This window comes from Ursus maritimus, unplaced genomic scaffold (assembly GCF_017311325.1).
Source record: "Ursus maritimus isolate PB19 unplaced genomic scaffold, ASM1731132v1 scaffold_30, whole genome shotgun sequence".
NCBI classification, from domain to species: domain Eukaryota; kingdom Metazoa; phylum Chordata; class Mammalia; order Carnivora; family Ursidae; genus Ursus; species Ursus maritimus.
In genome coordinates this window covers 1,467,760-1,487,467 of record NW_024425564.1, presented here as the reverse complement: position 1 = coordinate 1,487,467, position 19,708 = coordinate 1,467,760, and the positions used below count along the sequence as shown (strand labels likewise).

At 47.2% G+C, this 19,708-nt stretch overlaps 1 protein-coding gene across 2 annotated transcripts in view; it reads left to right on the top strand.

Moving 5' to 3' along the window:
• TBC1D22B (TBC1 domain family member 22B) overlaps positions 1-19,708 on the top strand; it is a 74,042-nt gene that overhangs the window by 36,075 nt on the left and 18,259 nt on the right. Inside the window, exons 9-12 of one of the 2 annotated variants that reach the window (XM_008693375.2) lie at positions 15,132-15,238; positions 15,702-15,777; positions 18,323-18,450; positions 18,712-18,807. In XM_008693375.2, the coding sequence (XP_008691597.2) occupies positions 15,132-15,238; positions 15,702-15,777; positions 18,323-18,450; positions 18,712-18,807 (407 nt within the window). The remainder of the gene's footprint in view (positions 1-15,131; positions 15,239-15,701; positions 15,778-18,322; positions 18,451-18,711; positions 18,808-19,708) is intronic. The other variant, XM_008693376.2, reaches the window with a different exon arrangement.

The following is a 19,708-nucleotide window of genomic DNA, read 5'->3' as shown; positions in this document are numbered from 1 at the left end:
CATTTTCCCTTCACGTTAATAGGTCAGTTTTCAGAGGCAGCGTAATTCTGTGTGTTTACCTTTAGTAAGAGCAGAGCAGCTGATCTGTCGGGATTTGGGGGTTGCTTCTTGCAATAGCACTTTTCTGAAATAGTGTTAAAGGATGAGCCTAGAAGGGTATTAAGCCATTCACTAATCAACATGTGAAGTGTAAATGCTGGCGTGAAGTCTTGGTAACAGAGTTAAGCCAGTTCAAAATAATCCGCAGCAGCTGCAGTTCTAATTGGATATTTAATTATCCTGTTAGCTGCCGCTTACATTTTGTACCAAATTTTCCTTTTCTTTCTGTAGGCACAACGCTGTTGGTCCCGCCAAGCACCGTGCCTCTCTTTATAGATGTGCCCTCGTTCTGATCTTGGTATTTGGCAGCCCCATCTGCTGGCCTGCGGTGTTTACACAGGAAAGTGTAGGCTTCTCTGCCCTTCTTCGGGGCCAGTCTTGGCAAGGCTGTACCCGGTTTTACTTCTGCAACAGACTTCAGAAGGGTCTTGGTACCTCCTCCTAGACTGAGGAAGGTGGGGTCCATTCATTTTTATAAAAACTTTGATTAGGTTAAATTTCAGACATCTGTAAGAGTAGAAGAACATCATACCACAGGTCTGCATATCTCTCACCCAGCCTCACCAGCCAGTCTTGTCCCATCCCTACCTCTATCCACTCTCCACCCGTTCCTCTTTGTGAATTATCTGGAAGCAATGGCAGATGTCATATCGTTTCCTCCTTAAATCTCTATATGTGCCTCTAGAAGACCGTGATTAGAGAAACCCGCAGCCTAACACCCTGTACAGCTGAAACCTTATAGCTTCTTAGTATAATCTCCTATACCATCAGCATTCACATTTTTCTGATTCTCCTAAATGTGTTTAATAGTTTGCTCGAATGAGGGTGCATATTGGGTGCACACGTTCTAATTGGTTTATGTGTCTCCTAAATCTCTTATTCCATCAGTTCCCATCCCTCTCTTTTCCCCTTAGGAGTCTGCAGCTTTAGCCCTTGTTTTTCTATTTTTCAGCCTGGGGCTTTGCCATGCCAACCCGTGATAACACCCTGATTCTTAAAGCACTTTACCATTTTGCAAAGCACTTTGACATACTGTATTTCATTCAGTAGGCCCCAGTATCTCCTTAACGTAGGTGTATCAACTCAGTTTACGACTGAGAAATCCAAGGCTCAAAGATTTAATGAGCCTTCCAATCTCAGACCCAGGTCTTTTGACCTTAATATGTGTCCTCTTTATATGACTTGGTGGTGTTTCAACTTAGATTCTTGTTCTTAAACTCCTAATGGCTCCGTCTACTCCATTCTGTGCTCCAAAGCGGGCAATGCATTTCTTACTGCTCCTTGCCTTTTAAAAAAAATTTGTGGTAGAAGTACATGCTCAATAAAAAATCAAAACAGGGGCGGCTGGGTGGCTGAGTCGGTAAAGCATCTACCTTCGGCTCAGGTTATGATCCCAGCGTCCTGGGATCGAGTCCCACATCGGGCTCCCTGCTCAGCAGGGAATCTGTGTCTCCCTCTCCTGCCTCTCCCCGGCTTGTGCATTCACTCTCTCTCTCTCTCAAATAAACAAATAATACCTTAAAAAGTACTTCTTCATATTAAAAAAAATAATAAAAAAATAAAAACAAGGGACACCGGGTGGCACAGTCTGTTGAGCATCCGACTCTTGATTTCATCTTGGGTCATGATCTCAGGGTTGTGAGACTGAGCCTGGCATCGGGTTCCATACTGGATGTGGAGACTGCTTAGAATTCTCTCTCCCCCTCTCCCCCGCCCCCCACCCCACTCTCTCTCTTAAAAAAAAAAAGAAAAAGAAAGACAGAAAATCAGAAAGTATAGAAGTGTTATTACTCCCCCCTACCTCCCACCCTGGCCTGGTGTATATACTGTACGTATGATTGTTCTTTATTGTGTTCAGAAAAAGTGGGTTTAAGCGATCTATATTTTTTTTTCAAAGATTTTGTTTTTAAACAATCTCTACACCCAACATGGGGCTTGAACTCACAACCCCGAGATCAAGAGTCGTGTACTCTGCCGAATGAGCCAGCCAGGCGCCCCAACTGTCTACATACTTTTCTATATCTTGCTTGTTTTCATTAAAAAAAAAAATCACGGCCAGCTTCCTAAGTCTAGACATACAGACCCACCTCATCACTTTCAGCAGTGACGTTTATTTCCGTAATAAGGCTTCACTACAGTTTATTTAGCAATCCTTCTATGAAAGGACATTCGTCTATAATTTTTAGCTATTATAAATAATATTGTACATATTTTGAATATCCTTATATATATTTTCTTGTGCATTTGTGTTAAAATACATATATCTCCCAGGGTGTCTGGCTGGCTCAGTCAGAGGAAAATGCAACTCTTGATCTTGGGGTTGTGAGTTCAAGCCCCATGTTGGGTGTAGAGATTACTTAAAAATAAAATCTTAAGGGGCGCCTGGGTGGCTCAGTCAGTTAAACATCTTCCTTCAGCTCAGGTCATGATCCCAGCGTCCTGGGATCAAGCCCCACACTGGGCTTCCTGCTCAGCGGGGAGTCTGCTTCTCCCTCTCCCTCTGCCCCCCTCTCCCCCTTCCTTGTACTCTCTCTCTCAAGTAGATAAATAAAATCTTTTTAAAAAATACATATTTCTCTGAAGGAGAGTCCCAGAAGTGAAATTGGTCGTCCTAAGAGCATGCCAAATAGGTACTACCGAATCACATTCCAGAAAAGTTTATACCAGTTTATATTCCAACCACTAAAGCGTGGGTGCACTTTTCTTCACATCCTTAGCAAAACTAGATACCTCCATCCAGTTCTGTTTCAGCAGTCTGCCAAATTAACCATGGTCTGTGTTTCAGTTTTTGTTTCACTTGCTCTTGGGTGAGGGGCGCGTACTGGCGTTTGTGCCTTTGTGAGCTGCTTGTTCAAATTCTTTACCATTTTTTTCTTTTGGATTGCCGGGCTTGTTGTTTTGTAAGAACTTTTTGTAGATTAGATATAGTCATCCTTTATCTGGTATGTATTAAACATACTAGGTCCTGCCACCTGATATTTTAATATTCAGCCATTTTTACCCCCCCATGGGAATTTTATATGGCTCCACCTAATATTGTTTTAGTCCAAGACCATCACTGGTCTTTTTTTTTTTTTTATTTAAGATTTTATTTATTTATTTGACACAGAGAGGCAGCGAGAGAGGGAACACAAGCAGGGGAAGTGGGAGAGGGAGAAGCAGGCTTCCCACTGAGCAGGGAGCCCAATGTGGGGCTCGATCCCAGAACGCTGGGATCATGACCCGAGCCGAAGGCAGACGCCCAACGACTGAGCCACCCAGGCGCCTGACCATCACTTGTCTTTTAACTTTGTTTATTGTGTCTCCTTATGTAGAACTTCTGAATTTTTACGTAGTCAAACACCATTTGGCGGGGGTTTTTGAGCTCCTGCCCCGTGCTGGGACAGAGATCTAAGCCGACAGGTGCGGGCCCTGCCCTCTAGTGGAGGGGCTCTCAAATGACAAGTAAACCGGTCCTCGCAAATCGTACTGAGGACCCCGAGACTGCTCCTTCTTCGTGGTGTTGGGATTCAGAATCTTACTTAGGAAGTCTTTCCTTCCCCACCCCAACGTTACGAAAATACTCTCCCGTGTTCCCTTCTCTTCTCTTGTGGGTTTGTTTTTACATTTAGCTTTTTAAATTTCATTATTAATTTGTTTTCCCGTATGGTGAGGGTTGAGATTAAAGTTCCTGTGCAACCCAGTGGTTCATAAATAACCATCCTTTCTTCGCTGCTGTGACATCCCTCTTCATAATGTAATACTAATTCCTTTATTTACATGGCTCTACTTCTTTATTCTGTTCCATTTATCTCCATTTCTATGCAAGCAGTACACGGCTTGGGGTTTTGAGCTGTCTACTGTGTTGTTATCATTATTCCAGGCCCTTTCATCACCCTTTTTAAAAACTTGTCTTGGCTCTTCTTCCATATGAACTTCATTTTATTTTTATATTTCTACAGTTAAAAAAAAATGTATTTTAAATTCCAGTTAGTTACCATACAGTGTAATATTACTTTCAGGTGCACAATATGGTGATTGAGCACTCCCACACATCACCTAGTGCTCATCACAAATGCCCTGCTCAATCCTCCTCCCCTCTGGTCGCCATCAGTTCTCTACAGTTAAGAGTCTGTTTCTTGGTTTGTCCCTCTTTCATTTTTTTTCTCTTTGCTCCTTTGTGTCATTTGTTTCTTAAATTCCACATGTGAGTGGAAAATCATATGGTACTAGTCTTTCTCTGACTTACTTCGCTTAGCGTAATACCCTCTAGCTTCATCCACGTCATTGCAAATGGCAAGATCTCCCTCTCTCTTATGGCTGAGTGATATTCCATTGTGTATATGCACCACATCTTCTTGATCCGTTAGTCTATCGGTGGACACTTGGGCTGCTTCCATATCTCGGCGATTGTAAGTAATGCTGCTGTAAACATAGGAGGGCACGTGTGCTTTTTAATTTCCGTTTTTGTATCCTTTGGGTAAACATCCAGTAGTGTAATTCCTGGATCACAGGGGAGTTCTATTTTCAATCTTTTGAGGACCTCCCTACTGTTTTCCACAGTGGCTGCACCAGTTTGCATTCCCACCAACGGTGCAGGAGGGTTCCTTTCTCTCCACATCCCCTCCAACACCTGGTTTTTCTTGTGTTTTTTATTTTAGCCATCCCGACAGGTGTGAGCTGGTATGTCATCGTGGTTTTGATGTGCATTTCCCTGATGGTGTGTGATGTTGAGGGTCTTTCTCACGTGTCTGTTGGCCAGCTGTGTGTCTTCTCTGGAGAAGTGTCTGTGCTTGTCTTCTGCCCACCACGTGGACTTGAGAGTCCACTCGCCAAATTCAGGAAGTAGGAACCTTTTAGAAGTTTTATTGGAGTTACAGTAAATTTTTAAGTGAAGTTCTGTGGGCTTTTTTATTGTAGCGTCTTTATTGAGATGTAATTCATACACCATGTAATTCACCCATTAAAATGTACAGTGCAGTAGTTTTTAGTATATAGAGTTTTGTAACCATCACCACAGTCAATTTAGGACATTTTCATCATCCCCAAAAGAAACCCTGTGTCTCATAGCCGTCACCCCCAAGCTTCCCATCCTCTCTACCCCTAAGCAGTTGCTCATCTACTTTGTCTCTATGGCTTTGCCTTTTCTGGACATTTCATATAAATGGAATCTTATAGTATGTGGTGTTTTGTGCCTGGCTTCTTTCACTTACCACATTTTCGAGATTCATCCATGTTGTAGTATCTGTCAGCACTTTATTCCTTTTTACGGTCACATATTCCATTGCATGGATATACCACGTTTTATTTATGCATTCATCAGTTGAAGAATATAAATTAAATTTTAAAGAAATAAGGCATTCAGACTTCTCCCCAGCCTCAGGATCTTTCTTGAACAGAGATACAACATTGTTTGTGGCCTTTAAGAAAAATTCTTGGGGCACCTGGCTGGTTCAGTCAGTAGAGCACGTGACTCTTGATCTCAGGGTCATAAGTTCAAGCCCCATGTAGGGCATAGAGCTTATACAGAAAAAAAAAAAAATTAAAGGAGAAGAAGAATTCTCTTGTCTGGGTAATAATGCTGCTTTTCTCCCCTTCTCTAATGGTGTTGTATCCTAATAAGGAGCTGCTGCCATGGCTTTGGCTATGACGCTCCTTACTGCAGGAGACCTCAGGTATCCTTCGCCTGTGGGATAAGCCAGACTGTTGCCCTTGTCATCCTGGGCAGGTCCCACCAGGTCGCCTTCCCCCACTGCCCCACCTCACCGCCCTGGAGCGTGGAGGATCTGCTCTATCCGAGCTTCTCCTGTACCTCCTCCCCAGTCTGCTCTGTCCCACCTCTGTCACGTCTACAAATTAGCACCTGATCTTACTTCATGGTGTGTCGTGTTTGTGGTAAAAGTGATTCCCTCTGAGTTGACAGAGAAGTTGTCTCTAGCTAACCTGGCCCCCAGGCAGCTTCTTTATCTGCTGAAGCCAGCTGCACATGTGCAGGTGGGTCACCTGTGGAGAAAGCAGCTGTGTCCGGGCCCAGCGTGACGGTGCTGAAGGAGACACAGTCTCTGGTCTTGACCCCCCAGGCCTGCAGAGGACCTCCAGACTCTCATCTACGAGAACTTCTGGGCTCAGACGATATGACTGATCTAGCTATGAACATATTAAGGTCCAGTATAACTGATAGTGTGGTCATCATCAAAATAAATGGCCTAATGGCAACTATTTACGGGATACATATGAAGAAATCCTGCAGAAGAGCAGAGTTCATGATCTTGTTTTCAAAAACAGAGTTGTGTCTGCTGGTTTCTGTTAGTACAAAATGAAACAGTATTAAATCACTCTCCCTCTTCTCTTCCTCAGGAAGCAGTATAGTAGGATTTTCATTTCAAGTTTTACTTGAAGTGTCATGTTTTCAGAAGCATCATAGCCATGGAACCCCCAGAAGGGAAGTCTTGCCCAGACGTCTGACTTAGGAGTCCGGTTCCCTGCGTGACATCTCCACTTGGATATGTTGTAGATGATCAGCTAGGGCTAGTGTGGCTACGTGGGACTGGGAACCCCAAATAATACTATCCTAAGGAAGATAGAAGAGCTCATTTCTCTCACATGGGAAGTCAAGAGGTCAGTAGTCCAGGGCTTGTATGCTGCCCTGAGATCAGGGACCCAGGCTCCTCTGTCTTGGTCTGCCATTTTCATTCAGTCTCTGGTTTCCTTCTTGTGATGCAAGGTAGCTGTTTGTGCTCCAGCCATCATGTCTGTATTCCATCCAGTATGGAGGAAGACAGGAGGAAAGGCATACTCCTTCCATTTAAGGACACTTCCCAAAGTTGTATATGGTGCTTGGGTTTGAATCTCTTCTGTCTGCACTTAGTCATATGGCCATAGTCAGCTGCAAATGACGCTAGAAGCCCGGGTGGCCATACCCTTTAGGGGCCCCTTCACCAAGAAGTAGAGGGGAACAGTTATTTGTGGACACCTGCAATTTTTGCTACCCTGAGGCTCCTCAGAATCTGTGTTTCACCGACTCCATTTTTCCCCATACCCGGCCACACTTTTCTCTCAGTTGGCGGCGTTTCTTGACTCCTAAGTCAGAAATGCTAAGAGTTGGGCATGAGTCTCACTCAGCCTTGTATATCCAATGAGTTGCAAAACTCTGATGACTTTGTGTTCTCAATGTTTCTTGAGTCTGCTTCCCTCTCCATTCTCCTGTGACGTTCCTACGTCAGGCCTGGATTGCCGAAATGGCCAAGTGTGTTTTCCCTTCTCTTGTTTTATCCCCCTTTCAAATCTGCCTTACACACCATTCAAACACAGACTTGCCCATTCAGCTCCTCTGCTTAAAGCCCTTCGGTAACATCCCATCACGTACAGGTTCAAGTGGCCAGGTTATCTAGCTCATGCAAGGCCCTGTGGGATCAGCTCCCTCCTCACCCCTTAAACTCAGCCATTCCAAATTGGTATTTGCAATCCAAAGCCTGTCCTGTACCATCTCCTCCTTCTCCCCTGGGCTGATCCTTGTGCATCCTTTACAGAAGGAAGCCTGCCCTCACCTTCCCTTTGCCCGCGTCACCCCAGTAGTGCTCTTTCCAAACCCTGTACATTTGTTTTGTAGCACTTTACCACACTGGTTATCGTTTGTGTTGTCCTCCTGCTCTCTGCCACCAGATTATAGGATTCTTTGAGACCAGAGACTGTTTTAAATATCTTATATTCACAGTGCTTTCATTTCGATGTCCAGAATCAGCCTTCCATACGTGTCTAGATGAATGACAGAATGAAAATGTCACTATAACTTTTGTAAGACATTTGGGATTAGTATGGCTTTGCTGGGCTTGGCCACCAGAGGGCAGTGAATTACGTATTTTGACGCTGTGCTGAGTTAGCCGGAAGTTTTCTCTCCTCTAAGGGATGGACAGCAAGTATTCATTGAGCGTCTATACTGGGCACTGGGGATATGACCATAAGTAAATCAAGTAGACAGAAATCACTGGCTTTTGCTTCTAGGTATTTATTAAAGGAAAATGAAAGCTTACAGTTTCCAAGAGACTGTACAAGAATATTCATAGCAACTTTATTCTTATAAACAAAAATTGGAACCAACCCAAATAATCTGGTACAGGAAAATTCAATGGATTTGTACTCAGCAATAAAAAGAAGGAACTACTGATAAACACAACAATGTGGAAGAAACCATCCCATAGTGATTTCACTATGTTGAACAAAAGAAGTCAGATACCAAAAAAGTACACGTTGTGTGATTCCATTTAAATGGAGTTCAAAAATAATCCATGGCGATAGAAATCAAAACAATGGTTGACTCTGGTTGGAGATTAGGAAGAGGCATGAGGAAATTTCTGGGGTGCTGGAAATGTGCTCTATTTGGCCTGAGGTATCTTTTACACAGATGTATACATGGGTCAAAATGGAACTGGGGGGGTGCCTGGGTGGCTCCGTCGGTTAAGTGTCCGACTCTTGTTTTCTGTCAGGGTCATGAGATCGAGGCCCGGGTCGGGCTCTGTGCTGAGCATGGAGTCTGCTTGAGATTCTCTCTTTCCCTTTCCCCCCACCCCGCTTGCATATGTGATCTCTCCTTTCAAAAAAAAAGGGGGGGGGGACTTGCACTTGTGTGTAGTCTACTGTATGTCAATCATCCATAAAAAGAAATCCCTTCATAGCACCTAACTTCTGATGAGCAGAAACAGACAATAAATAGAAAAACAGGTAGTTTTTGCTGGATTGTGACCAGCGCTATGGAGAAAAATGAAGCAGGGATAATACCCTGTTGGCAAGAGTGGCGACAGGAGCAGGTTTCACACAGGGCAGTGATCCAGGGTCACACTGAGGAGAGGACCTTTGTGGTAAGTTCTGAAGGAGGTGAGGGGTGAGCCAGGCAGTTACTTTTTTATAGTTAGCACTCAGATTTTCACGACAAGGGGTTGTTGGTAAGAACCCCCCACGTACTCAGGCACCATGGACCCTGCCTCCAGGTCTGGGTCCTGGCTTTTGGGGTTATACTCCAGCCTGTGCTCTCAGGTCCCGGGAGGCTTCCTTCTCTGCCTCATCTCCGACTCTCTGCGTGTGATATCACCCTGCCCATCCTGTTCCTCCCTGTCTCCTGAGGTGTGGAGGCCAAAGATGAAACTGGACAGACTTCTGTAGGAATGGTGGGTTTTCATTATGGGCTTAAGAGGACATTCCTTGTTTGCTTTTTGAAATATAAACTTTATATTGAAGAATAATATACTTTTTAAAAAGCACATATCTCATACATGCACAGCTCGATACATTTCTCCTAAATAGCTAGGCCCCATATCAAGACCCGGAGCATTTCCAGCGCTGCCGGGGTCTCTCTGTGTTCCCCTCTAGTCTCTACTGCCTCAGAGGTGACTCCTTCACTGACTTATAACACCCCGATTCGTTTTGCCTGTTTCTAAACTTTCTATAAATAAAATCATATGGTAATGATATTCCTTTTTCTATCTTAATGCTATTGGTTTGGAGGGAACTAGGGAGAGGGGTCGATGCTGAAGTTTTTAGCGCCCTCTTTATTTAGACACTTTTCCTCAGGATGCTTCCTGGCCCCGTCTTTGTAGATGAAGTAAGTAGCCTTCTGTGAGCAGTTGAGGAATATGGGAGGCACTTCCCAGCAACACACATCTCTGTGGAGACAGCCCCACCAGAGGGCTGAGCGGAACCACTTTCAGCGGACACTCGAGAGCGGTGTGTGCGTTTGGTGGGATGTCCGGGGCTGGATTTCCTGTCTCGTAGGAGAGAAGTTCTCCCAGGGCAAGTTGTGGCTTATCCTGTCTGGGACTTTCAGACCTCGCCTGCTCTCCGCCTGGCAGTGAGCTGAGTGGCACGTGCGTACCTGCCTGCTGGCTCTGTCTCTCTGGCATCTGACCCAGAATAAGTGAGAAATTGTAACCAAGGAGAAATTGTGATCGCTAACTCATTCCAGATGTTTGAGCCTAGATGAAAAGCCTCTGAGCAGCTGACATTGGGGGGCCTGGACTCCCCAGGGCCTGTTCGCATCCACGGTGTCTTGGTGACATGCCGCCTACCTCTGTGGGCAGCGTCTGGGCAGGTCTTAGAAGGGTGTGTGCTGGACTTGGCCCCTCTCTTGCCCCTTTAACCTGAATACTCGTGTGGTCTGGGTTTATACAACCTGGGGTGCTAGAGCCTGTGCCAAGGGGCTGAGTTAACCAGCAGTCATGAATGTTTGCTAAATAAAAGTAATACAGGAACCTAAGGAAAACAGGGAAAGTGTGGCGGTATGCTGGTTTTTAAAATGAATTTTAACCAGGGTTTCATGACGCACATATACTCAGGCTACTCCATGCTGAGTAGGGTACAGCCAGAGACCATGTATCACTCTGAGTTCATCCTTACCTTTTAGTCACCTCCCTGACTGACAGGCACAGTGTCGGGAAGGGCTCCCTGGTCAGCTGCTTCTCTGCCTCTGGCACAGCGCACCTCCTCTCACGGTCTGCGGTGCGGCCCTCGTGAAACAGAACCGCCTCCCTGCGGGTCTCTGCTCTGTAGGAGCCTCAGAAGACTTTCCTCTGACCTTCTCCTTGGAGGAGACCAACTCTCTTGACTCTCCTTTTGCTGTCAGGTCTTTTGACCTTCCAGGGATTAGCCGGGGGCCTCTCCACCCCCTTCATACCAGGGTTTGTGGGGGCGTCCTTGTCTCGGCTGCTGCCATCGTATACTAACCCGAAAATGCCAGGTGAACAGTGCCGATTAATACGTTTTTTAAACAATTTATTTATGAGAGAGAGAGAGCGAGAGAGAGAGAAATCACAAGTGGTGGGGAGGGGCAGAGGTAGAAGGAGAAGCAGACTCCCCACTGAGCAGGGAGCCCAATGCGGGGCTCGATCCCAGGATTCCGAGATCACGACCTGAGCCAAAGGCAGAAGCTTAACTGACTGAGCCCCCTGGGCGCCCCCAATAATATGTTTATATAGCACTTAAAAATGGTTGTGTACAGGTGATTAGATTAATTCCTTGACCCTTTTCTTAAAGCGGCGTTTTCCTGGATGAGATACTTAAGTTCTTATTTTCTGAGGTTCTTTAGATGTATGGCCCCGATTTTATTTTTTTCCTTTCATCAGTTTACTGTTGTGTTCAGAAAACATTACCTAAGGTATTCTTATTGGTCTGGTCTTAAAAAAATAAAGACCGGAATCAAGTAAACCAGAGGCTTTGGGAAATAGAAAGGCTGTCTGCAGTCTGATGCCTCGAACCTTCTCCTGTCTGCCAGTCGGGCTTAATCATTCTGACCCAACAGATCACGAAGTCTAGAAATCGCCCTGCAATCACAGATGGTTCCTGGGAAGTGCCTAGAGCCGCGAAGAGACAAGTTACTCTTGTCAGTTTAAGCAGAACCAGTTCTTCCCAGAGCTGTTGGGGAGTATTTGAGGCATTTTCAAGGCTGATTTCAGGCCCAGGACTTGGAGTTCTCAGGAAAATAAACACTTGACTGGAGTCACCGCCGAAGTACATTTTATCTGCTAATAAATGGGCATGTTCTTGCCAAGCCCAGAGTGGGCAATTTGATTCTTATAAAGAGCTTTTGGGCTTCCTCTTTTTGAATGCTTTGCCTTTTAAAATAGCCATAAAATATCCTTAAAATCTCATTGCCTCCAGTCTGGGTCCTGGCTGTTGGATGCTCTGTAATGACAACCAAAGACACTGCCCTCTTTCGAGACTGCGTTGCTGGCATGGTTTCCCATTCCAGCTTCAATTATATGTTGAATTTTCTCAAGTGGAATGTTTAATGATCCTTCTGAACAGACTGTTTATACTGAATGAGGCTCTTCAGAGAGCATTTGGGCCTCCCTTTCTCTGCTGCTTTTTGCTGGTGCACTCAGCTCACAGTTTTTGACTGAATGTGTGAATTTTATCCTCCCAGCAGGCAGAACACTAGAACTAAACTCTCCTCCCACTCTCTGAAAGGCTGCTGAACTCGCTGTCTATGAAAGTGAAGGGCTAATGAGCAGGCCAGGCATCAGGGCAGCACACGGGGAGACAAGTGCCCCCAAAGAGGGCTCAGCATCTTGTCTGTTAGTCCCTTTCCTCCCTGGACAGCTCGAGGTTTGGAATTGGTGCAGTTACTGAGAGTGGCATCTTGTCAACTTAAGATCTCACTTTGTTCGATTTTCTTCCGTTAGACCAAATGGTAGAAATGGAAAGCTTTGGAAATTGACTTGTTTTCAAGGTATGTGTTGTGAGTAAGTTAGGTTTGACTGCGAATAACAGAGATCCAAAATAACAGAGACTGAAAAAGAGGTAGAAGGTTATTTGTTCCTCATTTAATGACGGTGACACTAGCTAACATTTACATAATGCTAATTTTGTGCCAGGCCCCGCTTGTTAGCACCTTTCCCCGTATTAACTTACTGGTAGGATATTACCACCTTAACGGAGGAGGCATTGAGGCACCAAAGTGAAGTCATGTGCCCAAAGCCACACACCTAGTGAGTGACAGAGCCAGAGTCTACACTCTCAGCCCCGTGCTATTCTGTCTGACAAAAAACCCACAGGCTGTCAGGGCTGATCCTCATTCCCAGGGGCCCCAGGCTGTTTCTCCCTCGTTCCCCTTCCCGGTTACATTTCCACTGCAGTGTTCTGGAATGGCAGAGGACCCAAGTTGGAAAAGGCTCTTCAACTTCTTAGGGAGTTCTAGATGTTCATTTGGGAAATGTGTGTGGGAGTAGCAGGAGCGGTTTTTGTCTGGAGCCTTTCTTGTGGGTTTCACAGTTTTCTTACAACCCTCTTCTCTCACAAAGAGGGGGCTGCTGCCTAGGACAGTTGGTTGGAGCAGCCGCGGTCACTCAAGGAGACGGCACCGTCCTCGCGCACTGCTGTGCCGGCCGGGAGAGTGGGCTGGCGGAACCCGTGGGCCGGGCCCGTCCGTGGGAGTGGGAGTTGGAGGTGCCCGGGGATCTATCCGGGTGGGGGGGCGATATGTAAAGTGGTGGAGGTGCGTGTGGCGCAGTGACCCGCAGGTGCGCACGGCACCACGGGGGCATCCCAGGAATGTAATAGAAGCAAAGAGGAAAAGGAAGATTCGAATGGGGCTTAGAGCTCAGTATTTAACGGAATTCGTAGCATGTATATGGCAAATAGTAAGTGTTGAACTTTGCGGGGGGGAGATGATATTTCTTGAAAGATTTTTTTTTTTTTAATGTGATTTCTCAAGTGGTCCTTTATATAGTATCTGAAGCCTTCGTTTCTGCACGTTTAGTGCTACTTTACAAAATCCTTATTCCTTCTTGGTGGTAAAAGGCAGGTGTAGTTGATTGTAGCCCCCTTTTTCCTAAAATAATGTGCATTTTTTTCCTGACTATAAAAATTATGCTTATTATAGAAATTTTGAAAAGTCTAGTAAAGCTTAAAGAAAATAAAAATCTTTTATCCCTACTACCTAGGGAATAAACCCTGTAAACCTTGTGATATATTTCGTCTTTCCTCTGTGCTTATATAAGCACATAAATATTGTATGTACAGTAGCTGAGAGGATACCGTAAATAATTTTGTATATTGCTCTTTTCCCTTAAAACTGTGACTTTCCTGTGTCATTACAAATTCTTAATAAACTTCATCTGAAAGAAACTGTACTGTACCTACTATGTGCCAGGCACCATTGTTAGCACTTGACATGGATTAACTGTGGCCATACTTCAAGTCAGACTTTTAGGTCGTTTCTAGCATTATAGTTTTCTGACAAAGCACCCCACCCTCCCCAAAAGTGTTTTTCTAGCCCTTGATGTCCATTAAAAAAATGCTGTTTATACTGGATGAAAATCCAAGAGTTGTCACACCTTGTCCCAAGGGGTTCAGTCGTAGTCTTAGTAATAATTCTCATAAACGGAAGGGCTGGATTTTGAATACGTTTTGTTGGATGCAGTGAATGCCCTATTTTCAAAATAGGGCTCTGGGTCTAAGGAGAAAAGCCCCCTTTGTCACAGAACTCAGGCCTGAACGTTTCCACGTGTGGCCTCAGCTGGGCACACAGGGGCCTGTGGGTCAAGGTGGCCCCTCCTGTCGGACAAGGAGAGCCTTTCTTACGCTTCCACTTCTGTGGCAGGAAGGAAACCTCCCATGGCCTTTTCCTTCTTCAGGTTTCTAGAAGACTCTTGATGTTGTCCCCACTTGGATCTCAGACCAGATAGACTGCCTCTCAGTACTGTTACTTAGTGTGGGGTTTCCACGAGAAGCTAATAGATGGTCCTCTTTAAAAGAGGTTCCGTGGCTAAAGAAGCCTGGGAAGTGCTGGATAAATAGGGTTAAACAGATGTCCTCGATGCAGAGTTCATTATAACTCCTCACGTCCTTCCGTATGCTATGATCTCTGTGAATCTCCACAATGAAAGGTATGTCAGGCACCATTTCTCAACCATATTCGTCTCTGGAACCCCCTTCTTCTGGAATATCCTATCGTTTTGATGTTTTATGGAACCCTGCTTAGAAACTACCAACTTGGTGAAACTAAAACTCCCAGAAGCCCCCACAGGTTTGGGCCATCCGCCCTCAACGCGCTCATCTTCACTTCTGAGTGGTGAGACTGTGGGTCTGCCTCGTCAGAATATGGAGATTCGGTCTTTACGATGAACCACGGGGACCATCTGATTCCCAGCTTTCTCACTATATACAAGTGTGAGTGTGCCAGACAGCTTACTGAATTTCTGAAATCAAAGAATTTTTCCAGACCATCTCCAAGGGTCTGGGTATAGTCATTGAACATGAGGCCTGCAGTGTCTTTTTCTAAAACTGAATGAACAAATGCAGAAGAGAAAGGTGTGTTGGACCCAGTGGGACTGGTGTGAGAAATGGCCTCTTCCATGTTGTAATGAGATCCTCAAGAACTTTCCTGGGATATGCTTGCCCACCTGCCCGGGGGCGGGGGGCTGGGGAGGGCAGGCCCTTGTTCCTGGGCATCAGGTTAGCCTGGCCCTCCCCTGGCCTTCAGGACCCCATTGAAGATACTAGACTCTGTCTTTCTCCGTTTTTTAGAGAAGACCTCTGGACTTTCTTCACCTTTTGTTTTACAGAAGAGGATGTGGAGAACTTTGACGTGACCAATCTGTCTCAGGACATGCTTCGAAGCATTGAAGCCGACAGCTTTTGGTGCATGAGCAAGCTGCTAGATGGGATCCAGGTGAGCCAGTTCTGCCCTTGTGGGTGGCCTGGGTGCAGGGGCTCCCTGCAGGCCTTCGAATACCTTCTTGCCCTTCTGCATCACGCGGAGTCCCCCACGCAGCATGGCTCTTCCTCGTTTCGGTCCGTCCATCTTCACCTCCCTCGTTAGCTTTACAGCTTTCAAAAGGCCGTGGTCTAGCGTCCCCTGGAGTCTAAGGAAGTCTCTGCGTGCCCCTGGCTTTGTCCTCAGAGTGTGCTGTTCCTTTCCACTCTACACCCGGAGTCAGGTGGTGCGCCCCCACGTCGCAAGGCTCTGTCAGGCTCTCCCCACACTCTGCTGTTATGTCGATTTCTTTGTTGCTCGGAACACTGGTAGCAGCTTTGGAGAAACCGCCTGTGCTTTTAAACGTGTTTCAGTGAACTTGAGAGCGCTCGCACGGCTTTGGAGTCCCTGCTGATCCTGGGCTCTCTGTCATTTGCAGGATAACTACACCTTTGCACAACCAGGGATCCAGAAGAAGGTCAAGGCGCTGGAAGAGCTTGTCAGCCGGATTGATGGTAGGTTGGGGGAAGAGGAATTCTCTAGCGGCAGCACAGTGTGGTTCTGACACAAGCCCGTGGTGCTGGTGGGGCCTCTCCTCAGCCCCCTGCCTTACCACGAGCCTCTCCGACTCATCTTTGCCATTGGCGGCACCCTGTCCTTCCTCATCTTGGCAGGAAGGGGAGGGGAGAGCTCTGCTGGCACCTCAAGTTCTTCTTTCTCCTTCGTAATTGGTCACCAAGTTCTGTCAGTTCTCTTTCAGCATCTCTCTTCACATTCATCTTTTTTTTTTCTTTTTTTCCACCCTTAGCCCCCACCCCCTTTTTCTATTCAAATTTGCCCTTCTCCATTTCCCTAGCCACAGCTAGGATTTCCCTAGCCAAGCCTGGATTTCTGCAGGTTCCTTCTAGAAGGACTTGCCTCCTCCATATTCTTTCCTCTTCCAAACTTTCTGTCACACAAGTGCATCGTTCTAAAGCACTGTCCTGGTCATGTCCCTCTGCTGCTCAGAAGCCTCCTGTGGCTCCCCACTGCTTTTAGCATCAGGCTGTAGTCCGACCTTGTCCTTGACATGGTGATGTCACTCAGGACTCCTGGGCTTGATGCGCGGTCCTCAAGTCTGGCTGATATCCCGGCAGGCCTTTTCCACAGCGCCGTGTGGCCGCTTTGGGCTGGGTGGGGGGCAGGGAGGGAGACGCGGCTCGTCCTAAAGCAGGGTGTCTTTGAGGGGCAGGACCCTCGCAGTAATTTCTTGCCTCTGGCTTGAGGTCACGGACTCTAGAACTAAAAGGCAACTCAGGAAGCCCTGCTTTTGACTGGTAAAGAAACTGAGACCCAGCAAGAGACGTCAGAATTACGTGTCATAAAGATAGCCGGGAAGCGCACAGCGAGGTCTTCTGCTAAGTGGGCTCTGAGGCACTGGCCGAGCTGTAAAGCTCTTTCAGGGCTCCGCCAGACACTGCCCAGCTACGAACTCTCATTCCTGGGTTTCTGTCCGGATTTTGTGCTTCACCAGAGCAATGCCCTCCCTCCCCCCACCCCCCCCAACAAAAACTGCGTATGTTTCTCTCTTCCCCAGCTTCTCTTTTCCTGAAAACCTTCCCTGATTTGTTCCACCTATTTCAGCTTCCTTTTATGGTTTAGGATTTCAGTTTTCCCATCTTGTTTGCTGATTTACGATGGTTTCCAACACATCGTCCGCAGGGTGTTTTGTCCTCTTTGTCTCATTGCCCTGACCTGGCCTTGAGCCCCAGCGCGGGGCCCACATCCAGCTCTCTTGCACCCCTCCTCCCAGGTTCCCGGGGGCAGAGGCTGCGGTTTCTGCCACTGTCTGCCCTGTCCTTGTTTTTTGTGCCCTCACAAATACCTGATCAGTAAAGGCATAGCCCTTGAGGATAAGGGATTTATAAATGAGTATGTCTTTGTTATATTGAGTTATAGAAGTAATACGCATTAGAAAAATTAAAACAGTTTGGAAAAACACGAAATAAAAAGTAAGCATGCTCCCCCTTCCTTAAATTCTTTTTTTTTTTTTTTTTTAAAGATTTTATTTATTTATGTGACAGAGAGACAGCCAGTGAGAGAGGGAACACAGCAGGGGAGTGGGAGAGGAAGAAGCAGGCTCCCAGCGGAGGAGCCCGATGTGGGACTCGATCCCGGAACACTGGGATCACGCCCTGAGCCGAAGGCAGACGCTTTAACGACTGCGCTACCCAGGCGCCCCCCCCTTCCTTAAATTCTATCCCCCAGAAATCACCATTGTTATTAGTTATTCTTCCAAAAAAATTATATTATGTATTTACCACATGCCAGGTGCTGTTGTAAGCACTTTTGTTTTCTCGTTTTATCCTCCCCCAGGCCTTCTGAGGTATGAGTGATTATCTGCGTTTTATAGATTAGGAAACTGAGGAGGATAATAATTTTTTTAAAGATGCCGTTAAGCACTACTTAAAGGGCTGGCATGTAGAACAGGCATCTGGTTGGTGTGGGGTTGTTCCAGCACCACACTGACACCGAGGGTGGGAGTCAGGAAAGAGCTAGTTTCCACTGAATACGGCGAAGCACTTTCTGGCGAATCACTTACAGTGGGAGAGGCTGCCCTTGGTGGAGTCAGTGAACCTCTTTCTCCGGCAGTGTTTAAGTGCCTGCTGGCTGCCATCTGTCAGGGATGCTGAGGAGGAAGTCCTCACCGGCGGGAGGATGGCCAAGGTGACCCCCACGGTTCTTTTCCATTCTGGCTCCTCCTCTCAAGAGCGAATAGGGTCAGGCAGCCCAGTGGACCTCCTGTCTGCCGCTTTATGGCAGGAGCAGGCCTGTGAGGGAAGAGAGGTACCTGGAACATCACCCGGATGTGTGTGGGGCTGCGTTAGCCAGGCAGCGTGGCTGCGAGGCGGCAGAAGCAAACATCAACGACTCTCAGATGCCAGCTTGGCCCTTGTGTGCCTGGCTTGCCCAGGGGGAGCGGGGAGAAAGAGACGGAAACTGCCTTTGTGGCTCACGTGACCCCCTCAGGGCCCGGTGCCCTCGGTCATGCCCCGGGGCCAATGGCGCCTCCTGTTTCAGAGCAGGTGCATCTCCACTTCAGGAGGTACGAGGTCGAGTACCTGCAGTTCGCCTTCCGCTGGATGAACAACCTGCTCATGCGGGAGCTCCCCCTTCGCTGCACCATCCGCCTGTGGGACACCTACCAGGTACGAAGGGACCCGTGCGCGCGCCCGGCTCCCCGCCCTGCTGGCGCAGACTGCTCAGACGCTCCCCACCCTGTTTCCATTTCTGTGTCCACCTCAGTCTCGTGGGCAGGGCCGCTGCAGAATCTGCCCAGGCCTCTGTGCGCCCAGCCGCTGAAAGGAGCGCTGTGCTCTGCGCCCGCCTTGCAGGAGGATTGGAACCGAGAGGCCCAGAGCCAGCTCCTTGTCAGGGCTTGGAGACCTAACTGTTCTTTCCCTTCCCAGTCGGAACCGGAAGGGTTCTCCCACTTTCATCTCTACGTGTGTGCAGCCTTCTTGATCAAGTGGAGGAAAGAGATCTTGGATGAAGAAGACTTTCAGGTGAGTGGCCAGGAGCCCAGCCTGGGCTGGGGTGAGCATCAGAGTGGGAGTTATCCCGTTCATGGGGCCGTACAGATAGAAGGGGCCACGGCGGGTACATGGCTGGGAAGAGGGAAGCAGACAGACTACTCAGAAGGGGTTGCCCTCCCGGTTGGCAGAATGGCCAAGTCAGCGGGACCCAGAGTTCTTCGGTGTGGAAAAGGGTCTCGGGGCCAGAAACGTTGCAGAGCAGCGAGGCAGGCCTAGCAGGTGTTTCCTTCATTCATTGACGAGCGTTTGCTGAGTGCCTGCCACGTGCTGGGCACTATCGAAGGCACAGGATTTGTTGGGAAGTCAGTCAGACTGAGATCGCTGTTCCCACGGAGCTTACTTGCTAGTTGGGAAGAGACTTAACAAGAAACAAGAACATAGTAAATTAAACAGAATGTTAGGTGATTTTTTTTTTTTAAGTAGAGCAGGATAAAGGGATTATTAGGTGGTAGGGAAAGGACAGTTTGCAATTTCAAAGAAAGTAGGGTAGGCTCACTGAGAAGGTGACATGTGAGCCAAGGCTCGGGGAAGGCAAGAGAGTGGGTCATGGTCATCTGGCGCAAGAGTGTCCAAGCAGAGGGAACAACCAGTGCAAAGGCCTAAAGGCAGCGGTGTGCCTGGGCTACTTATGGAATCACAGTGGTGGCCAGTGTGGCCTGGAGCAGAGATGTCCAGACGAAGAACAGGAAAAGATGAGGCCAGAGAAGTCACAAGGGACCCAGATCACAGAGGACTTTGTAGCCACTGTAAACTTGGGCTTTTGCTCTGAGTGGACAGGGAGCCGTAAGAGGGCCTTAAGCAGAGAAGGGACATGATCTGACTTGAATTTTTGAAGGATCACTGTCTTCTATGGAGATGGTAGGTATGGACA